The sequence below is a fragment of the Gymnogyps californianus genome, chromosome 3, assembly GCF_018139145.2.
Source record: "Gymnogyps californianus isolate 813 chromosome 3, ASM1813914v2, whole genome shotgun sequence".
Classification (NCBI taxonomy): domain Eukaryota; kingdom Metazoa; phylum Chordata; class Aves; order Accipitriformes; family Cathartidae; genus Gymnogyps; species Gymnogyps californianus.
In genome coordinates, this window is record NC_059473.1 from 127,264,455 (window position 1) to 127,276,719 (window position 12,265).

Consider the following 12,265-nt stretch of genomic DNA (forward strand, 5'->3'; position numbering starts at 1 on the left):
CTTCCTGTCCAGAAAAACAATCCCACTTTTAAGTAATCTGGTTACCCAGAGCCAGCGGCAGACCAAACACTGTCGCACGGGTGCCCTGGGCACACCAGTGTCAGACACCGCAACAGATCCGGGGTGGGCTGGGGGAGGACAGCGCTGGTGGCACAGGCACCCGCACTGGGGACAGCAAGCAAAGATGGATTTGTACACCCCATTTTGCTCACAAGCACTCCGGCAAGGTCCATGGCAGCCGGCACTGCCGGCCATGAGCCCGCGTTTCACTGCTTGCACCAGCAGCAGGAGCAGGGCAGAGGGAGCCTCGGCAGAGCAGCACCAGCAAGTCCATAAGGCTGTTTCCTATAAATCTCCTTAAGTACGAAGAGGGCTCAAGGGTAAGAGCCTTCTCCCATCAGGCTCGAGATAAGCCAGGAGGCAGCGAACTCGACAAACCCTGGCAAACGTAATTGAGCAGAGCTGTGCCAGTGCAAACAAGTCACGTTTGCACTATGCCCACACCGCTGATGCACAAGAAGTCACATCGTGCTTTAACGGTACTTATTAACTTGACTCCTGTTTATCTTTTCTAAGGTCATTTCTCAGCTGGCATAAGAAGGGAGCACATTGGCAGTGCTAAACCCGCAACCACCACACGAGCCGACGGGTTTGGCTCCCACCACGAGCAGCAGCAGCTCAGCAGACAGAAAAGAGCATGAAGGATGTCTCATCTGCCTGCCCCGTGGCCGGGAGGACTGCCCAAGCAGCCAGCAGCTCAAGCTTCAATGCCGGCATTGCTTCCCTCCTCCTGCCTGTTTTTTACCACGCAGGTTTTAGACATCTAGCAATTAAAGCTCAGAGCAGAGGGACTGCAGAGGGATAAAACAAGCACGCTTGGATGCAAAGCATCAGCAAGTGGCCCAGGCAGAGCTGATATAGAGCACATCTCCACCCAGTCTAACCCAGACCCGGCCCCTCCATGGGCCAGACTCGCTCTCCAGCACAGCGGCTCATGAAGGGACCTGCGGGTAGTCACCCCAGGAGCTCACCTTACAAAGACCCAGCTGATAGGGAGCCCACACTCGAGTCAATCCTTGGCTATGTGAGCTCCAGCCAGTTCATCCCAAGGGCTGCAGCTCCGTGCTGGCACCGAGGTCACCCCACGGTGGGACGGAGCAGGCAGCCAGCCCCACCACCCTACTGCCGAGTCCTGACCCCATCCCAACACCATGCTGCGGGGGGAAATCATTTCCCCACAGATACGTAACATAGAGCAACACTTGACGTTGATGGCAGGCTTCAGCAAACAGCCTGCCAATTTCCACTGCATCCAGAAGCTCTCTCTGTTTGGGAGCATTAAATATCCATGAATACGGGTCACCACCACTTCTGCTACAGTTCGAGGTGATCAGCTGCAGAAAGGATGCACAGATGGTGAGCACAGGAGTGGGAAAGATGAACCTTCAGGGGCCCGAGGCAGGGATGCAGTTAGAGGAGGATCTGCCAGTGGCGAGCCTCTGGAGTGGGAATCAAGGGATCAGAGCAGTGACTCTGGGGAAGAAAAACGGGGGGAGGAAGAAAAGGCAGAAGCAAAAATACACAAACAGGAAACCTGTTACAACAACGCTGCGACAGCCAAAAGACTTTCCTGCTGCTGCCAGAGCTGTTTCAGACTTCAAAAAAGAGGGCTGAAGTACCTGAGAGGGAGGTCAGACTAGTTTTGCAAGCCTGCTCCTAGTGCCCAAGGAGAACAGAAGGGACCAGGGTGAGCATGGCAGTGCAACCCGGGCAAGGGGGCAGGGGAGAAGGCAGCGGCCGCTCTCCATCCCCAGGCACACTTCGACATCCACCCTGTGCCCTCCCGAGGACATTCAGACCCAGCAGACCACCCCAAACCCCGTTTCCTGCTGGATCAGCGAGGTGAATCAGCCCCTCCAGGCTGGGCTGCCCCTCGCAGAGGCCGTGAGCCACCGGGGAGGTGCGGATGCTTGCAAGATCACAGCCCCAGTCTCCTCTCCAGAGGACCACAAGGCCACAGCAGAACTGGGCCGAATCCAGGAAAGAGCTGGGTTTGATGCCAACCCACCAACCAGGAGAATACGCGAGTCAGCGCCAGAAAGGAGAATTCGTTACAATCCCAAGAAGAAGAAATCAAGTTGAACTTTTAAGCATACCTATCAAAGGAAAACACAAGCCCACGCACATCAGGAGGTGATTACAGATGAAGCAAGGCACTGCAGGGAAGAAGGGGGAAGACTACCTTCAAGTTTCGACACAGCCTATGTGAAAGGCACAAACAAAACATTGTTTTCCAAAGCACATAACCCTCGATAGCACATAACACTCTGCCTCTCTATATCCCTCGTCCCGCCTGTCCACAATTAACAGAAAAAAAGATGCATTGCTTTGTAAGCCCTGACATCCTGCTTTGTGCAAGACTTGAAGCGCAGCAAGTCAGGTCAATTATACAAGCCCTAATAACGCAGCCATTTTCTGAGCCAGCTACGGGAAGTGATACTTTAATTTCCACAATGCACTCTGGTTCTCTTCCAAACAGTCCCAACAGCCAAATACTTGCTGCTAATTAGCAGAAAGTGACTTTTATGATGGAGTTCATTGTAGCCAAGATTTCAACACGCACCGACAAACACTGCAGTAAACTTTCAGTGCAATTAAAGAGACCAAAGATGGACTGACAAGCAGCCTACGCTATTTTTAAGTGACTGCTTTGCACATCTTGCGACACTGGGCGAGCATTCAAGGCAAGAGGTGCGACCCGGCTCTCCTCCGCATGCCATCCGCCAGCCTTGTCCCTCTGACAGGGCTAGGGAGGCTCCTCCAGCACGTGGAAAGGGGTCAAACAGCTGAATACACCAGCACGCTGATCGGTGTCACCCACTTCAACTCCTCCTTCCTTTCCACATCCCTGTGGTCATTCGTTTTGGGACCGGCTCTGTGCTGACACTGACAACAGGGATGGGGGAGCGCAGCAGAGCCGGAGCGCTCAGCCGGCTGCCTGCTCCCTACAGAGGGTGCGGGAGATGCATACAACCACCACAGCAGACTCCAAGCAGGACAGCAAAGGAGGAAGGTGCGTGCAAAGATCTATCAGATATCCAAAGCAAAAATGCAGAGTAAATAGCAGACTTTTTTTCTTTTTAAAGGGAATTGGAAGAGCAAAAGTCTGCTGAGGAGCAGCTCTGCGTCCTACTCCTCCACTGCACTCACACCCATGAGAAGGGCACCTGGTTTTAGCAGATGTCCCCAACCATCAGCTGGGGACAGCAATCTTCTGTTTCAGGTGGGACAAAGGATGCAGAGGTATGTGGGCAGCCAGCTGGGCAGAGCAGGAGTTGCATCCTTCACCTGCATAGCAAGAGAAGAGCCGGGAGGGCTTCTGCCACGGGACAGGACATGGACTCCACTACCCGCATCCATTGTGCACACAAGCTGCCCAGTTCATGCCTTTAAGGATAGGGACTACAGTAAAAAAAAAAGCCCACACAAACAACAAAGACAGCTCTCCTCCCCAGAAGGAAGGGGCAGAGAGGTGGTTTGCAGCAGCACAAGCCTCACCCTGTGAGCATCAACCAAACCACCCAGAGAAGAGCAGCCCTGGCCTGACAGTCGTGCTGATGCACCAGCTATTTGGCAGCCAATACAGCCAAGCTGCGTGTCCCCGGGCGAGTCATCTTCTCATACAAAAACCCACAGAGGTTTGAATTTCCTCCTAGGAAACCCTGCAGAACCCACCATGGACTGAAGTAGCAGTAGGTCCCCAACCACAAAGGGTTTCCTCACTGTCACTGAGTGGCTAAAAACAGAGAGTCTGGGAATCCTCCACCAAAACATGGTTCAGTATCTTTGATACCCTGTAGAGCAAAGGCCACCACTCAGAAACCAGACCCGCGGCAGCAGCAAACAGCACCCCGAGCTGCTGGCAGCAATGTCAGGATTGTTCAAGATGAAGAGATGTACCCACACCCAGACTAGGTCCCAGGAGTGAAACCAGCTCATCACTCCTCAAAACCTTACAACACACGTCAGAAGTGTCTAGAAAGCAAGATAAATCCCTTACCCTCAATCTCACTGCTTAACACAGAGCAAAAGCTCAGCTAAGGCTCGTGAGCCAGGTTGTTTCCAGTTAACCTATAAGCGCTGCTACTGTCTCCTCCAACCACGGCAGCTGGGCAGTTTTCAGACAAGAGCTGCAAGGGACACGCTAAGCTGGGCAGAGGTTCAAAACCCTGAATTTAACTGCAGAACAGGAGAAGAAAGAAGAAAAACACCTCTAACTTTTACAGCTGCCCATCTTAGAAGTCATGGATTCTAGGAGGACTTCTGGACTTCTTTACAGCACCCTCCGCAACACAGCGCAGCCGAGCAGCACCTTGGGAAGCTGTGTGCTGTTTAAAGGCAGACAGACACACAGTCTCCGAGCAATTAAAAGAGCCCTTGGGGAAGGAGTTAAGTGATTCAAGAACAGGGCTCAAAGGCTTCCCCTCCTTCACACCCTTCCTGCTAAGGACCCTGCAGAAGGTGGCAGGCTGGGGGTGAGGAATACTGGCCTTTTAACCACCATGGCCTCAAGCCTCACATCCACATCGCTAGCATCAAAAAGCTTTCCTTTCTGCTGCTCTGGCTACCAGTTCTGTTGTTGTTCCACTGGTCTGAACTGCCACCGGCATACATTGGTGTCTGCTCAGCAGTACAAACCCTGCAGAGATCTCTTTAGGGCTCCTATTTCCAGAGCAGTCTATAAAAGCCTGCCAGGGACAGTTTCCAGCCATCTGCTTCCCGCAGCGCAGCATCTGTAGCCCTGCTCTCCATGGCACTTGAAGTCTGAAGGCAAGAGGATTTCTTGAGGCTGGTTGAGGAGAAGAGCACCCTCTTCTTCAGGGCAGAGAGGACACCACATGGGACCAGCAGTCCTGCTTCATGCTGTTTGCTTAAGGGACCTATATAGAAACTGTTCAATCAACAGCCAAAGCGTGATACACACACAACTCGTGGATCTGCAGAGCCTGGCAGGTCTGCTGCCGGTGCTGGCTTGGGCTGGTGACAGCCCAGGAGATCAGGGGTTCCTACCTGGAAGAAGGGTGCAGAAAAGGGAGAAGAGCATCCAGGAGGAGAGTACTTTCCACAATAAAAGGAAATCCTTTAAGCTAGATGTCTAGCCCTTTGGTGCATTCAGTGCACCAGGTCTCCCAAGCTAAGGTCTCATCTGACACTGCAGGACAACCATGCTTGACATAGTGCAAACCCGGTCCGCTGTAGTGACCCTGGCCAGGAGACTGCTGTACTTCGAGGGGTCAGCGACCCACATCGCCATCAGCCTGAGCGTGCCCAGGCCCGTGCTGTGCTGCACAAATCCCTCAGCCACAGGATAAACTCAGCCAGCTTGTTGCAGCGGAGGAGCCTGTGGGCAGCTCCCACTTGGCATCACTGTCTGGGCCACCCGCCTGTCCTTGCCTTTATCTAGAAGTGCAGCAGGAAGCTCTCACGAACATCCTTTCCATCTGACACTGGACACGAGGAATAGAGTTGTTTTCCTGTAAGAAAATCCTATAATAGCTCAAATGATCAAAATGAGGGAAATATCTTCTATGTATGGGGTCTGCCCAGCACGCCGCATGTGGATCAGAGGCCCATTTGATGCTACACCACCTGGGGTTCCCATCATCTAAAGGCATGTAGGATTATCTATACTATTCTCTCCTTGCAGTGTTAGCTCTAGTAAGAGCATTTTAAATGGCACCTTACAGAGTCTGAGTGCCTTTCTTCCTGGGATAACAGACCAGCACCTCCTGGTGCAAAATCTCTGCTATGTATGAACCCACCACAGGGCTTGCATGTTCTCAGCCACACAGCTATGCTCAGCACAAGATACCTTCTCCACCCTCAGGAACATGCAATTGGAGAAGAGCCCTCCTTTCCCAAGGCGAGAGATGTCGCCCCTCGCTGCTGCAGCCATCCTGCAGTGGCTGCTCTGGGGAGCTCTACGCCGGACACCTCGGCAGGAGAGCGATGCTGGGACCTGCCGAGGTACTCCCCTCTGCGCTGCGAGAACGGAACCAGCTCACAGCAGATCGCCGGCCAAACCCACAGCAAAGCGCGGGTCACTGCAGAGAGAAGCTGGGATGAGCAGCGAGTCTGGACACTTTTTCTAGCACTTGAGCACTGCTGGCTGCTGCCAAGCCTCAGCCCAGCAGGCACGTGGCAGCAGACACCAAGAGGACTTTGTTTTACTGCCCACGCAGGTAACGAGACAAAGAACCTCTTCACAAGAGCCACCAGCGAGCAGGCTGCCGCCAGCCTCCCCCGTGCTGCTGCTGGTTTTGTGTTACCCATGGGCTGCCATCACCAGCTCCTGCTTAGAAGCAAGGACACAGAAATGAAAGGATTTTAGCGTGCAGCAGTTTTGCTATAAAAGGCACTTCCGAAGGCCCAATTCATTTTCCTCTTACTGAACTCATACTTGCTCCCAAAGCTTCTGGGGTGAGACACCAGCCTGTCCAACCTTTGGACCCAAACACGACACGTATCATTGCCTTCCCTCTCGTGTCCCTCCCATGCCACATGTAAGGAGCAGCACTCCCACATCCTCCTTCGCTGGCATTTCCCCCAAACCATTACTCCTGAGGATAACATGCAACCTTAAGGGAAGCCCGAGGTCCAGACAGCATCACAACAGAGGCTCGTACCTGCATTCCCACCTAGCTCACACGGTGAGGAAAACACACAAGCAGAGACTACTTACACACATGGCCAGAGCCTCATACACAACACACATCACTCGAGTACTTTCCCTGCTCCTACGTGAGCTGGATGAAAGAGCCATACAGCCACCACATGTCTGGCTGTAAGACATGCCCCAGGAATAGTCATCAGCGACTCCATCACACCAGAAGACACCAGTACAGTGGAGGACCCCACAGGGCAGAGCTGAATAAAGCAGAATCACAAGCAGCTCAGACAACACCGGGCAAGGAAGGGCTACAGGAAACGCAGGGCACGTGACTGGAATACAAAAAGACAGTGACAAACCATCGAAGCTGTCTGTAACTAACAGGACAACGTGAAGTTGCAGCACTCTGCCCTCACCTGCAGTCAGTCTCACTTCCCATAGCTGCTTTTGGCACCCTGGCAGCTGCGAGCGCAGCCTCCCAACCCACTGACATGAGCCACAAGAGTCACAATGCCGCAGAAAGCGACGTGCAGCTCATCAAGACGCATGAGCAGAAGTAATACGAGTGCTGTATGCAATGCACGAAGCCATCCTTCCCCTCTCCGCTGCGCTGGCGAGGCTCCAGCTCGCACGCTGCATCCAGCTCTGGGCACCATGCTCGGGAAAGGCAGAGACTACTTGCACAAGGGAGAGTTGTTTGGGTTGCTCTGTGAAAACAGGGCTCAGAGGCAGTCTGGAGGGAAGAAAGGGGTAGGTGTCTCTCCTAGAGAAAGCAAAGTAGGAGCAGACACCTCTGTGAATGTTCCAGACGGTCCCATTTTCTCCCCTCCTCATAAATTTATAGAAGGAGGTTGCCCAGAAGCCTGCCAGAAAGCGATGTGCAGACAGGTTTTTAAGAAGCAGATCTTGACCTCTGGCATCCAACTGCAAGGTTTACTCTCCGAAACAGCAGTGCCTGGTTGCATCTTTCTTGGCAGAGGACATTCAATACTTAACAGTAACAGAGCGTCTGGTTTTGGCAGAGGACATTCAACACTCAACAACAGCAGAGCGTGTGGTTGGCTTTTCTTCGGAAGGTTGACACATGCATCCTGCTCTACAGCCACAAAACAAAGGCTTTATTTTTGATATCACGACCTCCGCCCTGCCAGAAGCATCGGTCATCTACATTAGGCTGACAAGCCGGAGGAAGTGCTGGAGCAGACACGCTTAGGGTTTGTCCGGCTCTCTGACTGCCGCGTACAGCGTCTCCTCGGGGGAAGCCTCGGCACGCTGCCGCCAGGCAGGGCTGTAATGCGTTAGCTACAAAGGATGTATTTGTTCCAGCAGAGAAACCCTTCCTTCCCATTTTAGGTTAGCTTAACTTAAATTGTCTCCAAAGGTACGTACGCTACACCCAAATCACACAGTCTCCTACTGAAGAAGTGTTAGAGGTACAATTAAAAACTCTCCGATAACACTGCACTTTTTGCTGCACAGCTTCCTCAGGCAGAGGAGCTCTTCAGTGTCCCTTCAAGAGCAGCGAAAGGACGGTTCCCTCTACACCCCTACCACCCGTGGCACCAAGCCAGCCTGTGACAGAAGGAGCATACACCTACCTCTCCCCCAGCCAGCAAAAATGTGCACGCTGCAAAGCTAAAACCATCTGGACTCCTGACGCGCCGCTTCCCATATGCGCTCCTGGCAGCAACGGGAAGAGTAAACCAGCCAGGGCTGGAGAAAGCTGTGGATCATCTTGCATGAAGCTCTTCTGCTCCTGCTGTATCAGCTCCAGGGACACTAGCTCCTCTCCAAGGACATATTCCTTTCCTTGGACACATGTTGCCTCCTCCACACCCCCCTGAATCTGCTTGCTCTTCTCCAAATCTACCGCGTGCAGGCTGAAGAGCTTTTTCCAGGCACAGCTTAAAGGCTGAGGCAGAGTCAAAGGCTGCAGAGCTGTTTGCAGTAGGAACTGGAGGAGTCTTCCTGCAGAGGGTTTGGTTCTGACCATGCATCACCTCTTTGGCTGGTCCCACCTAAGAGCAATCGCTCATCCTAGCTGCCTTCCAGCTACGCTGGCTTCGGGTATATATTCAAGTTACACAACGTGAGCCACCTTCTCGGGTGACCTGCTGTGCTGCCACCACAGAGGTTAAAAACACAGGCCGACTTTGGGGACGAGGCAGAGAAAGCAGCTCAGCAACAGCTAAATTACTCTTCCGTTATTTTGCATTGCTATCCATACACATCCCACACTGCCTCTTCGTTGCTCTGTCCATTTGGGATGACAGTTTACGCTGTTGCAGAAGTTTCACGGGCAAGAACAGTTAGTTGTACCCAGAAGGTCAACCGGCTTTTCATCAACAGAGCGGTGATGGATCCAGAGTCACACCTTCAAGGCAAAGAAAGGCCAGAGCAGGTCAAACCTCAGTGCCTAAAGCAAGGCTGGAATATGTGACCCAGTATCAGAGATTTGTGCCTGGATCAGCCGCTTTCTCAAGGCTAAAACAGCAAAGGAAAAAAAGCTCCCCAAGCAAACAAGACACATAGGAAGGGAGCACTGCAGAGAGACCGACTGGGGCTTCATTACCCACTGCGGCAGTCCAGTGTGTCAGCACCGATTGCTCTTCTCAATACAGTTTATTGCCATCTCCAGCAAAGCACTTCCACCCGCAGGCGCTCACGCTGCCGGTGCTGCACAGCCCAGACGAGCACGCAAAGACGTGGCATCAGCTTAGGGCAGAAATGATGTGTGAACCCGCCCACTCTTATCAAGGTCCCTATTGACTCGGTAAAACCACAATCTCTCGAGCAAAGCTACTTCTGCCAGTAAGACCGCACTCCTGCCCTTAGGGCATACACAGCTTTATTGGCCTCTGCCTGTTGGTTCAGCTGTGCCAGGCTGGGAGCGATACCTCCATCAGAGACCCGCTTACACTTTTCAGCCCTATGCCATCCAAAACCAAGGCCAGCAAACACAACGCCAGTGCGTAACTGGTGACAGTAAGCGGCTGATGGGACTTTCCTCCTCGCCCTGGTCTGCATTCAGGGTCTTGTTCATAGATTTAACTGCAAGGGCATTTCCATCAGAGGCGTCTTCAGAAAGACCATGATGTGGGAGCAGGTCTTTGGTGCCTGCTACACAAACGAGAAGGTTGCTGCAGTTATCTGGACCCTCCCAAGTTCAACTGCCAGCACCATCTGTAGAGGGTGGAGACCCCCTCCTCACCGCACAGGTACTGAGAGGGAAGGCAGCAACACCACAGGTCCCTGCAGGCACTACTGGAAACAGGCTGAACACACAACAGTCTCTCTCTTTAAGCAAAAGCATTGTCTTCGCAGGAGCAAAATTAGTCACTTTGGGAGGCCTGGCTCAAAGCTGAGTGCGTTTTGCTTACCTTCTTCCAGCACCCACACAAAACCGCTATCTTTCACTGCCTTTCTAAACACACTTCAAGTTTACTGACGAATCCCCGTACAATCCATCTTCCACAGGGAACCTCATGCAACCTGTCACATTGGTCAAACTCGCTCTACTGAGTCCATTTATCTCCACCTCATCAGCTCTGAGTGTGCAGAAGGAGAGTGCAAGCAAGCCCTGACCACTCCTGCCTCCACAGACTGCTCCAGGAGGAGATCAGACCCATGCAGAGAGCCTCACCCAGCTATACAAGACAGCACGTCACCTGCTTCGTTCCCTGAACGCATCAGACTTGTCCTAACCGTCCTGCACGCTTAAATGACACCCCACGAACCACCCCGGAAGGACGACTGCAACGTGGCCCAATGTGATGGATCCTAGAACAAGAGCAAAAGCAAAGGAGAAGGTGAGGTGAACCCTTTTAGCTTCACTGCTAGTGTGGGAGAAGAAAAAATATGGCAAACACCCTCCCCTCCACATAAACACACAATCCAGTGTTCCCCTGTGTTAAGGATGCCACATACTTTGGTCCAAAATCAGCCCCTAGGGATTTAAACTGCCACGGCAGAGCCTCATAGCACTTACAGCGGCTTCCTTCAAAGGTTTCCAGTGCTTTGAACAAGACACAGACTGGCACGCTCGCACGAGGAGACGGGGATGATCTCTGGCACGTTTCTGTGGGTCCGACTGTGCAGGGAGCAGCCACAGGGCAGGAGCAACACGGTGCTGAGCTAAATGTGGGTGAACCCCTGGGCCGGCTGTGCTCCCACCGCGATGCAGACCTGCAGGCGCCCAGAGCTCCCTCCTCTGTGGCCCCTTCCCGGCAGGGGCGGCCACAGCACAACCTGGCAAGGTGCCGTCCTCGCTGCGTGCGGTGACACGCCACAGCCGCCTCTCTTGACCACGTCGCTGCCAGCCCAGGAAGGGGTGAGGGGACCCGCAAGCTGCCACAGCACCGCTCCCAATCGCACCCACACGGCGCCCAGCAATGCCCCCCACTCCCAGGGACAGACGGGGAGGCGGGGGCGGCACACGCATTGAACGTGATCACACCACACTCAGTAATGTTGTACCGTGCCGTACTTAGGACATGAAGGCGTGTCCCCACCCCAGGAGCACGGCTGGGGGAGCACAGCTGGCGTGCGATCACGCTGTCCCCATGCCGGACCCCACTGCAGGGCACACAGCCTGTCCTTCCCCGGGGGCAAACAGCCTGGGGGTGCCCACCTGGCACACAGACACGCTCGCAGCGCGTTGAGCCGGACGTTGTACCCCGCAGCATCGCACGTGGCGTCCTCGTCCCTGCTGGGAAACAGGCTGGGGGGGGGAGCCCAGTTTGCAGGCAGACACCCCTTGACTCACTGCGGGGCACACGAGGGTCCCCTTGCCCCCTCCCGCGTGGAGGGGGTCCCACATCTCGCACGGTCACGCCTTCACCGCACTGGTCCTCACTGCACCCAGCACCCCCCCCCGGGAAAGAGCTGGGGGGGGAGAGGGAAAGGAGAATGGAAAAGCATTTCATTACACTGCGTTGCACTGGCCCCACGGCACAGCCCACCCGGGGAACTGCGCATGGGAGTGGGTGGCCCTGCACGGAGCCGAGCACCCACCACGCTGCCCTGGACCTCATGGTGGGGCACCCGGGGGTGGGGGGGGACACACACACACTTCATACAACCACTCTTCCACTGCACAGCACCCCTCATCCACGGCACCGGGCCCCACTGCGGCTGCCCTCCGCCCCACAAAACCGGGCCCCACGGCTCCCCCTCCACGGGGCCAGGACCTACGGCAGCCCCCGCCTCCCCCCTTCCACGGCACAAGGCTCCACTACAGCTTCCCCCCCTCCAAACCCCGGGTCCCACAGCACCTCCCGCCCCCCACGGCACAGAGTCCCACGGCACCCCTCTCCACAGCACCTAACCCCCACCCCCCCACCCCCGGCACCGGGCCCCACTGCAGCCCCCCCCCCATGTATCTCCCTTCCAAACGGCGTCCCCCGAGAGCCCCCGCCCAGGCACGGCGGCCCCCCTCAGACACCCCCACCTCACGGCGCCAGGCCCCGAGGCGCTCCCCCCTCCCCGAGCTCCGAGCCCCACGGCCAGGCCCCCGACGCCCCCCCAACCCCCTCGGCGCGCCGGTACCTTGTACTTGCCGAAACCGGCCAGCTGCTCGGCAGTCACGTACTCCAT

General features: G+C 54.9%; 1 protein-coding gene across 2 annotated transcripts in view; it reads right to left on the bottom strand.

The window, feature by feature from the left end:
* SELENOI (selenoprotein I) overlaps window positions 1-12,265 on the bottom strand; it is a 31,238-nt gene extending 18,973 nt beyond the window's left edge. For both annotated transcript variants that reach the window (XM_050895148.1, XM_050895149.1), the window contains exon 1: window positions 12,218-12,265. In XM_050895148.1, coding sequence (XP_050751105.1) covers window positions 12,218-12,265 — 48 coding nt within the window. The remainder of the gene's footprint in view (window positions 1-12,217) is intronic.